General features: G+C 44.4%; 1 protein-coding gene across 1 annotated transcript in view; it reads right to left on the minus strand.

The window, feature by feature from the left end:
• Nucleotides 1-2,198: 2,198 nt before the first annotated feature.
• Nucleotides 2,199-21,535, minus strand: part of LOC147693104 (phosphatidylinositol 4,5-bisphosphate 3-kinase catalytic subunit gamma isoform-like) — a 97,565-nt gene continuing 78,228 nt past the window's right edge. The window contains exon 12 of the mRNA XM_086939356.1: nucleotides 2,199-5,324. Within this exon, the coding sequence (XP_086795482.1) occupies nucleotides 5,061-5,324 (264 nt within the window). The 3' untranslated portion in view covers nucleotides 2,199-5,060. The remainder of the gene's footprint in view (nucleotides 5,325-21,535) is intronic.

Consider the following 21,535-nt stretch of genomic DNA (forward strand, 5'->3'; position numbering starts at 1 on the left):
TCGCTACATAGCATTTACCGATTCTAAAATACAGAATAAGTAAAATTCCGTATTTTAGAATCGGTAAATTCTATTTACCTACATCTAGCCCTAAGTAACAGTTGCTGGAGCTGCAGCCATCGGCAGCAGCCCACCCGTCACAGGGCCAGTACCTCTACTGCAATCTACTCAATTAAGGTGAAGCTCCTGATGAAGATGGTCCCTGAGAGGCAATACATGCCCAGTTATGGAAAATCAATACTGGGCGCCTCGTATAGGGCGAATACTCCCTGTGCACTAGGGTCATTGTTCTGAGAAACAAGTCCTCCCCAACTTTGGGAGTTTGTTCTTGAGAAACAAAAAAATAATGCTAAACGGTAAAAGGTATTAGGGGTTCAGGTGGAATGGGTCTACCTGAAATACAGATTCATTTTGCAGCCAAACAGCTGCTCATCACGTTAGAATGGTCACTCCATGAAAAGAAAAAACACTGGCCCATTATGGACATGCATAATTTGGTGAAGGCCCCCTATGGATCTGCTCCGGCTCCTTAAACACGTGAGGCCAATGGTGGCTTATGAGTCCGATATCATAAGAACACTCATGGACTCTCTGTTGAAACCAAAACTAATAACATTTCTTCCCCTACCATTTACTCCAGTACTGAAAAAATCCCAGGGCCTCATTTATGAGAAGTGACGCATCACTGCGTGAAAACAGTGATGCGTCACTTTTCATTGCGCCCTCCTTGCGACACCAATGATGCATCATATTTACAGTATGACGCATCATGTCGCAAGGAGTTACAGATATGTCAGTATTTCTGACGTATCTGTGTGTCGCAAAAGTGAAGCATTGCTGGAGTGTGTCACAAAAGCAATGTTCCTTTCACATGGGGCAAGCCCCATGTGAAAGGGCCTGCATCACCCTTTCGCCTGCCATGAGGAGGGCGTAAGGTTTTGACGCATTGGCGTCCTAGAAGCGGCGCAGCGAAATCTCATAGATTTCACTGTGCCACTCCTATGACCCTTTCTTGCGGGGGACGCCCACCCTGCATACATTATACCTGGCGCATGTATAATATAGCGCAGGGGTTTACGAAGTGGCACATCTACCTAGATGCGTCACTTCATAAATATAGTGAAACATTGCGCATTTTTAACGCCACTGGTGCGTCATAAAAAGTGACGCACCTGTGGCGCAAAAGTGATACAGGGGCTCATAAATGAGCCCCCCAGACTTTACACCAGCTTTACATATAACATATATGTTCAAGATCTATTCCAGAAACAAATGATAAGTCATTCATCCAATGAAACGCTGACTTTAAACTCTCAGAGAATGATAGGCACTGATATTTTAAGGTCAGACACTGGGCGAGGAATCCAACTAATAGGGAGGCGGGGACGAGTGAACTCGCACTGTTTGAAAAACTGTTTCCCAATTATTAAATGGCCAAAGGCCTAATATCAGCCATCTATGCCACATTGAAAACTCTCCCAAAAACCCATAAATGACCTTATATGAAGAAATTCGAGAGATTATTAGAGAGATAACGCAGGAGTATTGGACTAGACTTTGGGGAGACATGCCACCGTTGGTGCGTAGTGTTCAGGGTAGGGAGTCATGATATAAAACTATGTACAATTAGTATATGAGCCTGTAAAAACTAAAATGTCTCTAACAACACACAGGCAGTAAATGCCGGAGAGGGTGTAATATTGAGGGCTCTGCTTTGCGTGTATGGTGAGACTCCTCAACACTTGTGATGTTCTGGATAGAAATACTAAGCAACATAAAGAAGGCTGCCAGTCGACCAATGCCTTCAGACCCGGTGATAACACTCTTGAGTATCTGATCCAGGGGCTTGAAGGCAGGGAGAATGGACCAGAAAAACACGTATGTTGTTGGCAACAAAACGGTGAACTGGAGGAACCCTAGAACGGTCTCTGATGTGGCGGCCTGGCCCACCAGCTGTGGAACTTAATGGCAACGGAAAAGTCAGTACATGATTTATGGGACGAACATTAGAAATCTGAAGCCACGTAGAAACTGCTGATGGACTATATGCGAGATGACACCCCCAATTTGAAATGGCCAAGAGCATTGAGGACCTGAGATTGAATTGTACCATTAGAAAGTGGACTAAAAGGGAAACTAGATGTAACTAGAGGAGAATTCTGTTTCTTAATCAACATAGTAAAGTGGCTTAGACCAGGTGTGTTTTTTCATTTTTTTTTATTGAGATGACATACTCATAGTAAAACATGAAGGTATAAGTTAAGAACAACATACATGGCCGATTACATCTGATGTATGAAAAAAGGCATTAGACAATACAAGTGTCATATGGTACGTAAAAGAAGTAGGCGAGGTAACCTTATAACATCATCAAGACTACAAAAAAGTATAACAATGGTGTGAGTATCACAATGATTTTTACATTCAATGTCCTGAGAGTATTGTGACCATCATGTTGGAAACATAGAAGGAAAAACTTTCTTAATAAGTTAAAAGATGGAGAAAAGAAATAAGAAAGGGAAGAAAGAGAGAGAGAGAACTCTGGTATGTCTACATAATCCCACTGGTTGTCCCAATTTTAATTTCCATGAAGAACTAAGCTTTCCTTATATAATCGATTGGATAAATGTTGCTCCCATCCTCTTACGGCACTCAGTTTGGCGTAGATTCACAGTGTCATTGACCCAACAAATAATACAGGATTGCCTATCCCTTGAGTACAAGGAGAACATTTTATGGCTGAAGTATGTGAAAGATACTTTATACACTCTTGATTTAGGTAGCTTATTCATATCCCCAGAAAAATGTGGCTCAGTCTTGAAACATGCATTAAAGACCAGTTTTATGACCGCTGCTAAAGAAGGGAGATTGAATGTACAGCAAAATAAACCTACCGTTAGAGAATATATTGAAGGGCCACTGCAGGTTGAGGTTATATCCCCCTATCTGGAATTTGTAACAATCCCATGGCCCAGGTTTATTTTGCTAAGGTTTCGGCTCAATTATATCCCTTGTATGTTGGGACACCCCGCTGGTACCTTTTCTTCGAACGATCTCCCGTGTTTCCCAGGTGATGACACTTCTCGACAGTCTGATTTGCACATCTTTTTTTGTAAATTTTATTGTAAGCAACGGAAAAGGTTTTTAATTCCGCTTTTACGTAAGCACAATTTTAGACAATGTCGTCTGGCCCTGTATTTTTAACGAATGCTGCCTGATCCGCTAACTTGTTGCCTCTTTTTTATGTATGTGTCTCAAATCCAGGAAATCATTTATTGATTGATACTGATGAATTGCTTCTTTTAACATTTTTAACTTTTTTAAATGTAAATATATACTTTTATGATTAACTTGTATTAATTGAATAAAGTAATTTTGATGATGATGGTCTACATAATGTGTGACAAATGCAAAATGAATAATTGATGGACAGAATGCAGAACAATGTCATACATTCACCCCAGTACAGAGATCAGGCCTAAATCCATCATTTCTTTGCTCACCATGCCATTCCACTTTGAACCCAGCCATATGCAAATCAGTCTTGACCCTGTGCCCCATGGGACCAGTACAGCCCGAACTGCCAAGCCAGGTCCTCCTTGGACTGAAACAAGCATCCTAGGACCGGTTTCGGGGTTTCACCCCTCTTCAGCCAGGATAGCTTGACTCCAGTGGCATGGAGAGCACAGGACCCACGTCTGGGCATACCCGTCCCACTCGGGGTGACAAATGCAAAAAGAACAATTGATAGGAAGAAAGCAGAACAATGTCATACATTCACCCCAGTACAGAGATCTGGGCCTAAATCCATTGTTCATAATGTGTGACATCAGTGATGAAGGCTACGTGCGGTTCAGAGCAAACTGGTGACAACTGTTAAATTACATATTGAGATTGCTGGAAGTAGTGTAAGAGATGCACTATCAACTAAAGGTGCAGGATAAATTGAGTTGAGCAATATGTAGTTGTGTTGCTGTATGTATAGATTGATTGAATCAGTTCTGGTAATTTGATAAGGCAGTTTTTTATTGCTGAAAACACAATGTTCCAAGCCGTGAGCAAAAGTTATGAGGTGGTATTGTCCATTGTGTATGATTGTTTGTTTTATAGCCTTGAGAAAGCCCCAGTCCTCCAGGCCGTGAAGGGGAGAAACACGTGATAAAAAAAGCTGTTCACTCATCACTACTTTTGCTCACGGCTTGGAGCTTTGTGTTTTCAGCAATAAAAAACTGCCTTATCAAATTATCAGAACTGAATCACTCAATCTATACATACCTCAAGTCAGCTACACAGTGCACAACTCAATTTATCCTCTGCCTGTAGTTGGTTTATGCCCCCAATGGGCAAGGGATTCCCCATTTCTGAGGCTATTTGAGTCTCTTAAATTGATCGATTCCCAAAGGTGAGGAGACTTCTGGGACATCCACCCCTTCTTTGCTTTGTATAATGGATGCACTGTGGTGGTTTTGTTTTCTGGAGGTAATTGTCAAGAGCATCCCATAGTTTTCTAGTTGTAAGCCTGGTGTTCTGACTTACATTTCATGCAAAGAGAGACACTACTGGGGTAGGAAAGCAGGGTTAATTGGGTATAATGTCATATGGCATGAACAAAACTGTTTTTATCATGTAGAACTATTAGAAAAACAATAAAAATGTTATTAAAAAATGTTGAATGGATCAAAACAGTATGGCACCTAACTCAGCATTCAGTTTTACTGAACTTACATTTTGGCAAAAGATACCTGTCAACATAGCAGGGATTTTTCAAAACTGCCTGGGGTCCTCCTCCAGATGTGGCGACGTGGCCCTCACTCACTGGCAGACCCAGTGGGCCAACCGCCAGGCTCTTATTGAGCCGATATGTTTTATGCAAATTCATTCATGGTAAGAAATGCGCTTTGGTATTCCTTCACGTTGACTACTGCATCCTTTGACTTCTTAAGAAGTTTGAAGAGCTCAGTCCATGACAGAAGGCACTTGGCACCAACGCTAGATATACCTGGCTGCCCATCTCTGCCAACCATAACACTTAACGCCCCAACACCCGCCTGGCGCCGGCATCAGCTCTGTTTGCTGCCGATCTTCAGGTGGATCCACCAGTTGGCCTGGACAGTCCAGTTCAAGTTTTCACAGATGGAGATCTGGTAGAGGATGTGCTTCTTGGCAAAGTCCTCGTCCCTCCCCAGTGCCAGCGCTTCCTTCAGGTAGTGGAGGTCCCCATCGTTGGTGAGCTCAGGAAGACCAGTCAGCATCATCAGGGAGAAGAGGGTGATGAGGAGCCGGGAGTGCGCGCGCAGGGCGAAGTAGGCCTGGCTGCAGATGTCCTGGGGATGGAAGACATGGACAAGTCAGGAGTGTGGTGCAAGATATACCAGCAGAATATGAGCATCTCTAATAAGAGGAGTGTTTAGAAGCTGGAGTAGAGGTTGGTTTCACTCTATTGATATATGACATATTTAAATGCAAAGAAATAAAACATTTACAGTATAATAAAACTGCTCAGAGTTAGACTGTATTACTCTTGTGAAATATAAATAGTCAATAGTACTTAAAGCAATGAAACATAAGATTAAAAGAACAATATTGTAACATGGTAGCGCAGTATACATCAAGTACTACTGTTAGTACACAGTATGGCAGAATCTAATGACCTAAAGGACGGGCAACAAGCAGGCTTCCGTCCCAGTCATAGCACCAACATGGTGGTTCTATCTAAATGTAAATGTAGTAGTATTTGTATAGCGCCCGAATCGACCCCCGAAGGGGTAACTCAGGCGCTTGTACGCATACCGCTGTGGAACCCTTCCTGGCTTTTCCCTGTGAAGGTGCCCACTCCTGGGCACCCCCAAGGTGAAGCCAGGCATCCTAACGTTGTTGGGGCCGTTGTAGAGATTAAGCAAGCTATTGCCCAGAGTCGCAGCGTGGGACCCATGATTAGAATAAGCACCGAGGCGAGAATTATCAAGTCGGCGGAAATTGACCCCCTAGACCCGCCAAGGTGGGAATTGAACCCTGGTCCCGAGCTAGATCTCTGCATCAGGGTCTGCCGCTCTAACCATTGAGCCACACTTCTCCACCCATAATTATCTTTGCCAGCTCATTGACAAAGAAGAAACTGGCATACTAATCCTCTTATGCATGAGGCCAATGACCTCAACATCCAACTCAAAACCCTGAAAGCAGCAGGTAACACAGGCACAGTCCTGAAGTGGATAACATGTTTGATCTCAGGGAGAACACAAGAGGCCTCTCTTCCCCCATTCTCTCCGAAGGTATCCAATGCAGACTGTTGGTTCCCGCAAGGTCAGTACTCTCACCCCTCCTGTTTAACATATACAGGTAACCCTACATCCAATCGCTGTCCAATCAGGAGTGTGCTTTTACATAGATGCTGACGATACTGAACTTATCTTTAGCATATCTGGTGTGCAAGAGCATCTCAATAAAAACACAAATGTTTAATGCTTTCCCTCCCCAACATCAGGGGATGGATGGCCAACAGCTTCCTGAAAATAAACCCATCCTAAACTAAGACCTTAATCACCTCTTCATCTGTAGTGGTGGGTGACACAAGCTTATTACCACGTATATCAGGCAATCGCACAGTCCCTTCGACAGTGGTGCAGAACTTGAGAGCTCTTTGGACAACACCCTGTCCCAGGAAACCCAATCCATAAAAGTGGCAGGTAAGTGTTTGACCCACCTTCGCCGTCCAAGAAGATTCTCCCCTTCATTGATCTCTCCATGCACACACACCAGTGGTGAATGCGACCATCAGTCTCATCTTGACTAGGCTATTCCAATGTAAGTTGACCTTCCAGTCAAAGACTTACGTATACTGCAGTTGCTGTGGCACGAGTGCCTACAAAAACTGCTAGAACATTGCATATGTACCCTGCACTGCAATGTCTACACTGACTTCCTGTTCAAGCTCAAGTAACCTATAAGGCCCTAACAAGCCTCAGATGTCATTCTGGTCAGTACATTTTCCTTCTATTAATTGGCTGCCTGAGATCAGCAAACCAGGCTCCAGGTTTATCATTATTTGCTGCAGCACAATCAGAGAGATAACTTGCAGCGCTGAATCAAATGGAGAGGGTGGGAATGATGGATACGCTGCATTTACCAAGATATGGAGCAGTCGTTCCCTCTCCCTGCACTAGTGCGCTGTGTGCTGCCTGGTGCCAACGCAGGCACTGTTGCCCCATGGTGCAAGGACGCCTACATTGCAGGTAAGATTGTTTTTGTGCAACAAAGGACACCTTCCTGTACTGAAACAATCCTTACATCAGTTTCCTCTTTCTAAGTGAGCTGCAGAAACACTCACGCTCCGCCCATGGGATGGCTTTCCACCGTAGAGCAACGGTCGGCAGCGACTTCCATCGCTCCAGACTTACCAGGACCACACAAGGGGGGCTTGCGTGGGTTGGCAAACATGACTTAGGGATTGCGTTGCCCTTGCGCCACCTTAATATGAAGCATCTGCACATGAGTGCTCTGCAAATAACTTATAACATAACATCAATTCACCTTTTCTAGGGCTGGATGTCGCACGGAGGACCAATCGACGTGCGAACAAAACACAATACACTCTCACTGCCAACAACACCAGACAAGGTGCAGGAATAGCTTTCAGATATGAAACAAACTGGATTAATTACTTCCCCAACTATGCAGGGATGCTAAACCATTCAAGACAGCAACCTTTCCTTCAAGATACTCATCGCAAAGGGGACTGAATTTGTGTAATTTCAACTTTCCCTTTGGAGCAGAATAAAACTCAGCCTTCTGCGATCAGACGGCTCCACCTTCTAACCCTGTCCTCTCCCACCTGGATGGTCGCTACGACCTACTCATGTCCAAGGTGCCATACAAGCAGTCACCCCACTGAAGCAAAATGCAAAAGAAACATGTTATGTTACACTATGCTGTGTTATGTTAGGTTATGTTGATTTGTATAGCACACTAATCACCTGAAAGGGTATCCAGGCACATGCCACATCACTCAAGCCCTCAGACAACTTGCACTGACTGTGCCCCAACCACTCCAGGAAATTAAAGCAAGACTAGCAGCCAGTAAACCCCAGGCTCTGCTTTTAAAAGGAAACATATCAGAAGACAAGCTTTCTCAAAATATGACTCCCGGATCCAGAACACCCCATCAGACCCATGACACTGCTACTGAAGTTAAGAAATGAAATAGAGACTCTTCACCTTTAATTGACACTGACCTCCAACTTTGAATATATATATATAAACCGCAGCATGCGTAAGAACACAAATGCCCACATGCATCAAACTGAATTGCATTCGCAAACGGTGCGAATCGCAAAAATTGGACGTTTGCGAATGCAATTAATTGATTTGGGATGCATTAAGCTTTTCTGCTTTTTTCGCAATTTTAGAAATCGCAATTATGTTGCGATTTCTAAAATTGCAATTGCATTTAAGAAATCGCAATTTGAGATTTCCTAAATGCAATGCATGATCATTTCAAGATTGCGAATTCGCAATTTGGAAGAGGTAAATTAGCATGAAGTTGGACTTCATACTAATTTACCGAAAACTTTCAAACATGCACTATATTGCATTTTTGAAAGTTGCATTTTATACACACACATGTCCTTGGGACATGTGTGTGTGTAAATTGCACTTAAGTTTAATTTCAGGGGTGCAGGGAGGGGTTCTTTGGACCCCCCCCTGCACCCTTGAAATTGCATTTTCAATTTGCAATTCGCAAATTGAAAATCGCAAATTGTGAATGCCTTCCCATTGATTCCTATGGGCCTCTTGGCCCATAGGAATCAATGGGAATGGGATTCCTTAATTGCGATTCGCAAATTGAGAATCGCAATTAAGGAAAAATAAGAAATCGCTAAAATATTTTCGAAATTTTTATGCATTGCCGTTTGCGAATTCCTAATTGCGATTTCTTAATTTTCGCAATTAAGGATTCGCAAACGGCAACATTGATGCATGTGGCCGTATATTCGTAATGTTCAACTTAGCAATGGTGTCCTAAGTAGCCAGACCAGGAAATCAGATTTTTACAGATATAAGTTAATGCTTTATGGCTGCTAGAGAGGTTGGGGTATCACACCAAACTAACCCATGATGCAGAATCGATCCAGAGTACATCAATCAATAAATCAAAATTTGTAAAGCATGACTAACACCCGCGAGGGCATCCGGGAGCTGAGATCAGTCAAAGCGCCATGTCTTAAGTGCCTTTCTGAATTCCGTGAGTGATGGTGCTGTTCAGAGGTGGCGGGGAAGGTTGTTCCATGACTTGGTGGTGAGGTGGGAGAAGGAACGACCTCCGCTGTGGCTTTGGCTGATGCGGGGAGTTTGTGCGCGGGTGGCAGAATGATGGTGTCTGGAGGGCTGCTGGCAGTTCAGTCTGTGGTTGATGTATGCTGGACCTTGGTTGTGAATGGCTTTGTAAGCATGTGACTGGCGTAACGAAGCTTGAGGGGGCCTCCCTGGCTCAATCAGGAGCTCTGCAGCCAGAGTGCTGTGCTGAGGGGGCCCCCTGGAGCTTGGGGCCCCCCGCACTGCACGGGCTGCGGGGGCCTGTGTTACACCCCTGAAGCATGTGTCAGCAACTTGAATTGGCGGAGCAAGGGAGGTTCCTGAGGTAGGGGGTGATGTAAGTCCTTATGAGGAGGTCCAGGATGAGTCTTGTCAATAGGTTCCGGATGGTCTGCAGTCTCTTCAGGAGTTGGGTGAAGATTCCTGCATAGAGTGCATTGCCGTAGTCGAGTAAGCTGGTGACTAGGGCTTGGGTGACCATTTTCTATGTGTCGATGCAAAACCATCAAAAGATCTTTCGAAGCATGCAAATGGTGGTGGAAGCAGGCAGAGGCTACTGAGTTGATCTGATGTTTCATGGTGAGTTTTTTTCTCTAGGTTGATGTTAAGGTGGTAGGCGTGATCTTTCAGTGCAGGGTGTGGGTTTGAGTTCAGAGGGCCACCAAGCGTCATTCCATGGGGAGGTGTTGTTTCCAGAGATCACCACTTTAGCAAAAATAGAGCAAAAATAGCTGAAATTGTACAAATGGTTATCTGAAGCCTAACTGTACTCTGAGCTTTCTGGGCACACATTTGTGGGTGAGGGGCATCTTTGGGGGAGAGGGGCACCTTTGTGGGTGAGGGGCACCTTTGTGAGTGAGGGGTTTCAGATGAAATGCAAAATGAAATATATCTTTCTAGGTCAGGTATGAATCTCTTATTGAATGGAGCCATGAATTACGACATATCATACCAGACCATAAGTCATGGAGTACCTTTTGGCGCACGCAAATGAAGGAATGCCTTTTAATGTCTGTTGATAAATTAGGGTAAACCTTTCACGCCATGCAATAAATCAGAAAGAAAGTACAAAATGATGAATAGATTGCCTAAATTATCTCATTCTCTGGTACTTATTCATGAATGAGGTGACACAGTGGGCAAAAATACGACAGACCGAACTGCCGGACAGAATAATCACAAATGGCTGTGATTCATTCAAGCAACCCACCCAACAGGTTGTTGTTTTCATTAATAGAATACATCCAGTCATACTGTTATAGTTTAGCAATGACTTAAATCCCCCACTGGACCAAGCACTAAGTTAGAGCATTCGTTTTTGTGTCAGGTAGAAAAACAGCTAAAACGTTTTTTAGTCCAGAGATAAATCCAATCATATATTTTTAAATAAGGGAACAATCCAAGCATTATTTTTAGATCAGATTACATCAAGACATACAAATATAGTTAACCTGAAAAAATAGGTATATCATTTTAAATCTGGCAATAAATTAGGCAATACTGTCACGGGGACCATAGGGACATTGTCGTTTTTAGGTAGAGCCTAGAGCAGCGCATGCGCTGCTTGATCGACTTTTAGTAAGGGGCTTTTCAAAGTGCTACCCACAAGCTTTTCCTGGCCTAAAGCTTGCGTGCACACTCACGTGCATGCACACAGCCGCCTTCTGCCTTTCTTATCTCTTTCTCCGCAGACACAGCACACCTCCCCACTTGTAAAAACAGTAAACTTAGCTTCCTTCGTTTGATCCTCACCAACTCCTTCCAATATGCTCGTATTTCCCCACACGCTGTGAAACACTTGGACACCTGGACCTCATCCAGCACGGTCGCTCCCCCCACGCTCCCTGATCCCGGCTCCTGTTGTTGATCTGGCCTGCTGGGGCACCGCATCGAGGCTGCAGAGTTGTAACTGCTTTTATTTAATTATTTCATTCCCCTCGCGCTGTGTTTTATTTATTTCATTCCCCTCGCGCTGTGATTTATTTATTTAATTTTCCTAGCGCTGTGTTTTATGTATTAGATTTGCATCACGCTGGGAACTGGTCTGTGCCCCCGGTGCCGTGGTGCATCTGCTGCCCCTGCCTTACTCTCCCTTTGACCCTCCATCTTGTTGTGTGTTCCCTGGCCCGCCCCTCCTCCCTGCCACCGCCTCCCAGCTGCTGCCCCTCCCACGCTCCGCCCCCTCCTCTGTCCATTTATGGCCAATGCCCCCACGCGCAGCGTCCACGCGCTACGGCCGCGCCGAAGGTGCGCCAAAGGTAAGCCCGTCTACGCCCGTCCGCGCCTGGACCGCGCCCAGCGCCAGACCCCCTGGCCCTCGCATTTCCCAGCCCTCCCGCATTACCTACGATGCCACCACCCTCCTAGCCCTTAACCCCGGCCGTTCCCCCAACTGCGTCCAAGCCGCTCCTGGACACACCCATGGACCTTTCTCATGCTACTCCTGCAAATTCCTCTGCAACGTCAACCTCTCCGCTACGATCACACCTCAGATTCCCGACACCAACCACCTACAATGCATCTTGCTCAACACCCGATCGGTCCATAGGCACACCATTGACCTATGGAATCTACTAGACACCATCTCTCCGGACGTCGCCTTCCTTACTGAAACATGGATGAATGCCTCCTCCGCCCCAGACATCACCATTGCCATCCCAGAAGATTATAAGATCATACGCAAGGACCGTACCGGCCACACAGGAGGAGGAATCGCTATCGTCCATAAGAAATCCATCCATATCTCAACCAGCTCTGACGTCAACCTCGCCAACTCTGAACACCTTCACTTCCAGATCCACATCGACCCCAAGACCACACTCAGAGGCACCCTCCTTTACAGGCCTCCAGGACCCCGCGCTCAATTTAGTGAGGACATCACGGACTTCATCACTCCACACGCGCTCCCCTCCAAAGATTACATCCTTCTAGGAGACCTCAACTTTCACCTTGAAAAGAACAACGACCGCAACTCCACCACCCTGCTGGACAACCTCGCCAACCTCGGACTTAAACAACTGGTCACTTCCCCCACCCACATCGCAGGTCACACCCTCGACCCTATCTTCACCTCCAGCAATCATGTCTCCTTCAGCCACACCACGAAGCCCCTTTGGACTGACCACAGCTGCGTTCACTTCACCTACAACAAGCCCAAACCCAACAACCACCCCCAACCAACTCTGCAAAGAAACTGGAACAAAATCACCATCGACCAGATCTCCTCATCGCTTCTTCTTAACCCCCCAGCCCATTCATCAAACCCCGACCAAGCCGCCACCAACCTCACCCTCTGGCTATCCAACAGTGCCGACATCCTAGCACCACTGAAAAAACGACAAAGCAAACTCGGCAGCAAGAAGGCCTCATGGTTCAACGATGATCTTAAGAAATCCAAGAAACTCTGCCGCTCCCTTGAGAAGGCCTGGAAAAAAGACCCAACCACCAGCACCAAGGACGCCTTCAAAAACGCCACCCGCATACACCATCAACTGATCCGAAAGGCCAAGAAAACCGCCTTCAAGGAACGACTAGATAACAACGCCCACAACAGCAAGGAACTTTTCAACATCGTCAAGGAATTTACCAATCCCTCGGCCAACTCTAACGACATCACCCCCTCTCAAGCCCTCTGCGACTCCCTAGCCTCATTCTTCCACAACAAAATTGCAGACATCCACAACAGCTTCGACAACCAACCCGGAGACCAACTCACCCAACCATCTGCTGGACCTTCACCCCCCTCAAACATCCTTAATGACTGGAACACAATCTCCACTGAGGATACCATCCGCCTGATGAACTCCATCCACTCAGGTTCCCCCACAGACCCATGCCCTCACCACATCTTCAACAAAGCAGACTCCATCATAGCACCGCACCTCCGAGACGTCATCAACTGCTCCTTCAAATCCGCCACCTTCCCGGAAAGCTGGAAACACGCTGAACTCTGCGCCCTCCTGAAGAAACCCACAGCTGACCCCACCGAACTCAAAAACTACCGCCCTATCTCGCTCCTTCCATTCCCGGCCAAAGTCATCGAGAAAGCTGTCAACAACCAGCTCGCCGCCTTCCTCGAAGCCAACAAATCCCTCGACTCCTCACAGTCCGGCTTCCGAGCAAAACACAGCACTGAGACCGCCCTCATCGCAGCAACAGACGACATTCGAACCCTACTGGACAATGGAGACACAGTCGCCCTCATCCTCCTCGACCTCTCCGCAGCCTTTGACACAGTCTGCCATAGCACCCTTCTACACCGACTCAGAAACATCGGAATCCAAGGAAAAGCACTGGAATGGATCACCTCGTTCCTCACCGGAAGAACCCAGAAAGTCCGCCTCCCACCATTCAAGTCAGAGGCCACTGAAGTCATCTGCGGCGTACCACAAGGATCTTCACTCAGCCCCACCCTTTTCAACGTATACATGAGCCCACTCGCGGCCATCGCCCGCCAACACAACCTAAACATCATCTCCTACGCGGATGACACTCAACTGATCCTATCACTCACCAATGACCCTAGCACCGCCAAAACCAACCTACACGAAGGAATGAAAGAAGTAGCCGAATGGATGAAACACAGCCGTCTGAAACTGAACTCTGATAAAACAGAAGTCCTCATCTTAGGTTCATCCCCCTCCGCATGGGACGACTCTTGGTGGCCAGAAGCCCTTGGAAAAGCACCCATCCCGACAGACCACGCACGGAACCTGGGCGTCATCCTGGATTCCTCACTTTCAATGAACAGACAAGTCAGCGCCGTATCCTCATCCTGCTTCAACATTCTTCGCATGCTCAAAAAAACATTTCGTTGGATCCCCACCGAAACTAGGAAAACGGTCACCCACGCACTGGTCACGAGCCGCCTGGAATATGGAAACACCCTATACGCCGGGACTACCGCTAAACTCCAGAAAAAACTCCAACGAATCCAAAACGCCTCTGCCAGGCTCATATTAGACATCCCGCGTAAAGAACATATCTCTGGTCACCTGAAAAACCTCCACTGGCTTCCCGTCAATAAGAGGATCACTTTCCGGCTCCTAACCCACGCACACAAAGCACTCTACGAAATCGGACCAGAATGCCTCAACACACGACTGTCCTTCTACACCCCCTCCCGCCAGCTTCGATCTTCCAACCAAGCCCTTGCCACTGTACCTCGCATCAACAAGACCACCATGGGAGGTAGATCCTTCTCCTACCTGGCAGCTAAAACCTGGAACTCTCTTCCCACTCACCTTCGCCTTACCCAGAACCACCTAACATTCAGAAAGCAACTCAAAACTTGGATATTTGACAAGTAACTCCCCACCCCTTCTCAAGCGCCTTGAGACCCTCCGGGTATGTAGTGCGCTATATAAATCACTTGACTTGACTTGACTGACTAGGTGTGCTACAGCTTTCACTTTCGCGGCTGCGCGTTTGTTTTTCCTTTAGGTGAGGGCTTGTTCTTTACCTGTTTCCTGTTGAAACTATTCTTACTTCAACGTTTGAAGTTTTGTCTCTGATGTGTGGTTTATGTATTTGAATCACGGTGAGACAACTTCAGCTTTGCCCATAACGTTTAGCAATCGGGTAAAGGTAAAGTATGTGGCTAAATCTCGCCGCTTGAATGAGAAGAATGCTGCATGGAATCCTTTTTTTTTCTAATTTGTTTTTACCTTGACGAGGCAATGCTATACTTTACATACCATGCTTGCAAAAGGAAAATGCGCCGTTCATTTGAGGTGCATACGTTTGTGGATTTGATGCCTTGTTCAGACTAATGACTAGAAAGGACCATTTGCTGCAACACAGGAGAAGCAGGGTCATCATGAAGGCCGCAGCGGCTACATTTTGAAGGCTCTAGTGTAGTTCTGTTTTTGTTTTCTTTGTATTTGTTGCCACTGATGTGTTGACAGAAGCTTTGTTCATGTGCTAAATTGAAATATGTACAGCAGACTCGTCTCTGCTGGAATCATGAGTTTTTCAAGAGCAGTTTTGGTCGTGGGCTTTGAGGAAACAGTTTATGTAGCATTTTAATCACATGTTCGAAATGTGACTATAGATAAAAGGGGCTGTTTAATTTATGACAGAAATCCCGTAGCGCACAGCCAGAGGAACGCTATACAATTTTATTATTATTATTAATTAATGTGGTTTTTAATATATACATGTCTGTATGTGCTTTTATGAGAATTTTACTCGAATAAAGCCTCTTTGATTGATTTTATTTGCTATACAATTTTTGCAGTTCAAAGATAAATATAATTCTTGAATGCTTCAACACCTTACTGTGTGAATGCAATTGAAGATTGAGAGTGTGACAAAATAGAATTCACTAATGCCAAGTCAGCGATGTACACGTTTTGAGTGCATGGAGATTGAAACATGTTCACCATTTTGCAACCGTCCCTGTGCTTGTTCGCTGTTTTTAAGAAGGTTGGGAATTGCTAACTCGATTTTACTCTTTGCTAGGGTTAAGTATTAATCCTTGCACGTTTCTACAATCGTTGCAAACGTTTTCCTGTTTCTGTTGGTAGATGGTGGCGAATCACTTGTAATGTAAAACTGTAAAAACACTTGAGCATATGGAGCCTTCCAGAAAAAGATGTGCCTAGTCAGTTGTGATTCCATTGTGCGCAAGCAGGCAAGATCTGCTTCTCTCGCTGGAATTATAGTCATTATGCTGGGGTGCATGTGTCTGTTGCCCTTACTACTTTTTAATTTGAGCATCTGTATTTCACATGTTAGTTACGTCTTATAGAGTGGATTTCTTTATTCATCGTTGTTTATGTAGTGCTTTTGGTGTTCTGGTTTTCACTAAAGTTCCTAGGGCCTCATTTATGAGGCCGTGCGTCATTTTTTGTGACGCACCAGCAGCGTAAAAAATGTGCCTTGTTGCACCATATTTACAAAGTGACGCATCTAGGTAGATGCTTCACTTTGTAAACCCCTGCGCCACATTATACCTGCACCAGGTATAATGTATGCAAGGGGGGCGAATTGACGCAAGAAATGGTCATGGAAGTGACGCTGTGAAATCTATAAGATTTCACTGCGCCACTTCTAGGACACAAATGCGTCAATTTCTTACGCCTGCCTCACAGCAGGCGTAAGATTGACGCAGGCCCTTTCACATGGGGCTTGCCCCATGTGAAAGGACACATTGCTGGAGTTGCGTCACTTTTGTGACACACTCCAGCAATGCTTCACTTTTGCGCCATACAGATGCGTCAGAAATACTGATGTATCTGTAACTCCTTGCACAATGATGCGCCATACTGTAAATACGACGCATCATTGGTGTCGCAAGGAGGGCGCAATGAAAAGTGATGCATCGCTGTTTTCACGCAGCGATGCGTTACTTTTCATAAATGAGGCCCCTGGTGTCGGTTTGTTATGAACATCACGTTATATGCAAATAGCAGCTAAGCATGTGATGATCTCCAGGGTTCTATTGTAGGAAAAATTTAAATTTAAATGTTTCTGTAGCCAAGGGTTTTTACGTTTTAAAGGACGGTGCATGGATGCTTCTCTTTGAACTCAACAGTGTGTGTTGTATGATGAAGTAAAGTATTTATGATGGCATACTGTATAAGTACACTACAGAGGAGGATATTTCTTTGTTGCTGTTGGTAGGGCCTGTTTATTGTAATGAAAATATGTGGTCAATAGAACAGATTATTACCAAAGGATATGTGTGTGCCTGTTCATTCACTGATTCATTTAGAACTGCCTCTGGTGTGAGTAGGTCACAATAAAAATAAATCTTAGAGTAAGTAAAAGGTTTTCAAACATTAACAATACTCCAAGGCGCAGTGAGGGCATCCAGCCATAGGAGTATTTAAACTGAACTAAAATAGAGGCTTACATGCAGACATCGTTTGGACAACGTTGTGCTTACTGTGCTTCTGTGTCCATGGGTTAATTCAAATAAAAACAAGGATTGGCGTAGCCAATTGGTCTCACTTTTGGGACCTCATAAGTGTTTAGCTATGCAACAGTTGATGTTGCTGCACCAACGATATTGTGTTGGATAACTAAACACTTATTAGATCCTAAAGGCGAGACCTATTGGCTATGCCAATGCTTGTTTACTAAGTTAGCTTGAGCACGCTGCAGCTTGCCTGCTGTTTTTGAGCACATTACTACACATCTTTATTTTTGCAATACTTTCGATGGCTGCTTTCGCATGAGAACTCATCGCTGCGTTCACTCTCTGCGTGTTCCTGGGATTTTCACTGACCATTATGTGCAAGGTCGAGCAACAAGGCCCCTTGTTATTTTGTTCTGACCAGACCTTAGTCCATAGACAGAACATACTGATGCAGCTGTTGTTTGGACAGCATACCAGGGTTTTAGAGTGGTACTCGAATAGGTGACACACACTTGGAGAGGGACCTTTCCAGGGAGAAGAGCGAGACAGCACCTATGATGTAGATCTATTATCTATAGGCTAAGGTATGGGGTCTGCTGGCAAAGCCCTGAGATCTTCTAATATACAGTAATACTTCTTCTTAGCAAGGGGAGGGAGGGTAGGCACTATAGTCCTTTCACCGTTGTCTTTCCATGATGACATCTCCCTTCATGATTTATGGGCTAGCTGCTATGCTGACTATATTTGTACTATGCCTTTTCTTGCTTGTTGTGGTACGTATACTGCATGTTAGGGCACGTTAGTTAAAATCAATATTTTAAACTATTCTGTGTCTGTGTCAGATCTTATTGGGGACAAGTACCAGAGTGTGCGCGAAAGGGTGTGTCTTGTTACTGCGATTCCTGAGAGATCAGGGAGTGTTGTGTTCTGGGGTGTCTAATCATTTGTTTCCGGGTCTGGTAGCTCAGTGGACTAATGCGTCCATTGCAGGGGCCTGTGTTTGACCTCACGGTCACAGGTTCAAATGAATCCCGGCGGGTCCACTCAGCCTTTCATCCATCTGAGGTTGATAAAATGAGTACCATTGAGTTAGGTAACAATAAACATCTGTTATTCAGCGCCAAGACACCTATAATCATGCGCTTTACAAATACACCTGTCATGTTATGTTATATTCCTCTGTGAGTGAGTAGGAGAGCAAGTGAGACACTATAGCTAGTCGGTACTGGGGTCGTGGGTACTAAGGTGGTGGGAAGACCAAGGGCCATATGTATCAAGATACCCATTTGAGATTCTCAAATAGCGATTTTTAAGAAATCGCTATTTGAGAATCGCAAATATGTATGTATGTACAAAATCGCATTTTTTTTGCGATTGCTTAGAATTCCTTAATTGCGATTCGCAAATTGCGAATCACAATTAAGGAATACTTTCCCATTCATTTCTATGGGCCAGGAGGCCCAAAGGAATGAATGGGAAGTAATTCTCAATTTGCGATTCGCAATTTGCTAATCGCAAATTGAGAATAATTTCAAGAGCACAGGGGTGTCCAAAGGACACCCTGTTGCACCCCTGAAATATGCATGGGTGCACATGTGGTGCACATACATGCCCTAGGGGCATGTATGTGCGTCGCATGGCACTCTGAAAAATGCAAAAATGTGCATTTTTCAAGGAATTCGCAACTTCCCACCAACTAGAAGTTGGTGGTAATTTGCGATTCCTTAAGGGCATTTTGCAAATTTTTTTTGCTACATACATTGCATTTAAGGAATCGCAAAATTTGCGATTCCTTAAATGCAATTGCAAAATAAGGATTTGCAAATTGTGCGATTCCTTATTTTGCAGCAGTTTTGCATCATACATTCCATTTAGGAAATTCGCAAAGGCCAAAATTCTGCGAATTTCAGATTTGCGATTGCGAATTTGCATGATACATATGGCCCCAAGTCCTTATACACTAAGTTCCCATAATCCTGCGCATAGTTCTGTGTTTGTGCAGAATCCCTCCAACAATACATTTATAGGATAAGTAACACATCAGGTTTTGTATTCTTAATTCAGGCTTTTTCTTCAGGTGATACGTCATGGCATACTCTCCTAAATCACATGATACAGCAGGGTGTACCTATTAAGGTCAGATGATAAATCAGGAAAACATTTTTTGCAATTGGCGATAAAGCATGGTATGTCTTTCTTGATAAGAATATGAATCTTAGTAATAGTCAACTGGTTGGAAAAAAATATATACAGTGAAGTCCAGTAACCCAGTAATATCTCATGTGTCTGGAAATTTTAGAATCCTATGATATAATTCAAGCAAAGTTTTCCGAAAGTTCTTGCTCAATGCATGATGTAAGTTTGGAAAACTACCTAGCGACCAAGAGGTTTCCACAAGATTGCCTGGCAAAGAAAACTTTCAAACAAGGGATACAAAATTGTCCCATAGATTATGTTTTTATGTCAGTATGGAATTTCAACATAATAAAGGGCTTTAGGGTTAACCATATAGAAGACAGTGACCACAATATTTTAGAATTGGAGTTGGTATATTCCCACCAGATTGCTGCCGAGAAAGTAATTATACAACAGATGGACTATCCCAGGCGCATTTCAACACGGTTAACCGAAGAATATATAGAAAAGTTAACCAGGCTCCAACAAAACATCACTTTAGGATGTGCAGATGGTCTAGATCTGGCCTGGTACATTGAAAAGATAAAGCAAGTGGTACAAAGTATCAAGGTCGAACATAGAACAGATGTAAAGGCCATCAAGAGTAAACAAAACACACAGGTTAGGAAAGGTAACTGGTTTAATATAGACTGTTTAAATAAGAAAAGAGAACTAAGGAGAGAACAGCGCAGTCTGCGTAAAAAATTTGATAAGTCTAGAGCAGAAAACCTTGTCAAATTAAAGAAAGGCTACACCATGCTTCTTTATAGTACAAGGAAGAGCCCATAAGGACAACTGCTGGGGGAAATTGCTGGAGGCAATAGAATCCAAGAACATACGACTGTTCTGGAATCTAGTCCGATCAGTATTAGAGGGCTCAGCTGCTTCGATGATCTGTGTAGTAGGAGAGGGTGCCTGGGAGGATTATCTGAAAGAATTATACCCACCGGGGAGAGAAATTGAAGAGGAAGTGCAAGGGGACTGGAGAGGTCTAGTAGACGATCTAAAAACAGACTTCTCAGTAGAAAATGTACTTAATAAGATAAAGACCCTAAACTTAACAAGAGCTGCTGGTCCAGATAACTTGACAGCCTTGATAATTAATTCACGGATATCTTGGTAGGCTGAATTGTTCACCCAAATGTTTTCAGTAATCCTAGAATCAGGGATAATTCCTAGTAATTGGAAGGGTGCGATAATTAGACCGATCCATAGAAAAGGGGACGTCAACGCACCAAGGAACTATAGATTAATTAACCTACTCCATATTGGAGAAAAAATATTTGCCAAAATAATATTAGGTAGGTTAAAGACTTGGGCAGAAGAGAGAGCAAGTGTTCCAGTGGAACAAGGTGGTTTCAAAGAAGGCCATTCCACAATAGATCACTGTTTTGCCCTATGAGCCCTGACCCGGAAATCGATAGAACAAAATGGGAAGTTGCATTGTTTTTTTGTTGATTTTGGGGCTGCGTTTGACTCTGTGGATCGTAATAAACTCTAGGAAGATATGTTAAAATATGGAATACCGGATGGCTTGTTGATGATTTTAAAAGAGCTGCATAGAGGGAATTGGGCCCAGGTCATTAGAGACACGCATGGGTCACTAACTCATAAGATATTAGTAGGGAGTGGCCTTAGACAGGGGTGCCTCTTGGCACCCCTGTTTTTTTCGTTTTTTGGGCAGATCTTCCCGCGGCACTTGAAGTGGGAGAAGCCCTAGAATGAGTGGTCACAAAGTGCCTTGCCTCTGATATGCTGATGACCTAGTGATCCTGGACCAAACTGAAATAGGACTTCAAAGGAAACTAAATGTCTTTAAACACTATTGTGATAGGAAAATACTGACAGTAAATATGGAAAAAACTAAGGTTTTATGTTTTGGAAAGAGTCAGAAGAACTTCAATTGGTTTTTGGGCGATGACAAACTAGAGGCAGTTAAGGAATATAGATACCTGGGCCTCTGGTTTGATAGTGCGCTAAAATGGTGCACCCATTTGGAGGCTCAAAAAGCAAAAGCTTTTTCATCCACATGTGGGTTGAAAATGTTTAATAAAGAATATGGCGATATGACACACTAACCAATGATAAAGGCATTTGAAGCAATGATCCCCCACCAAGTATTGTATGGGGCAGAGGTGTTATACTTGAGCGGTAAACATGAGTGGAGAAGTGTGGCTCACTGGT

This window comes from Lissotriton vulgaris, chromosome 9, assembly GCF_964263255.1.
Source record: "Lissotriton vulgaris chromosome 9, aLisVul1.2, whole genome shotgun sequence".
Classification (NCBI taxonomy): Eukaryota; Metazoa; Chordata; class Amphibia; order Caudata; family Salamandridae; genus Lissotriton; species Lissotriton vulgaris.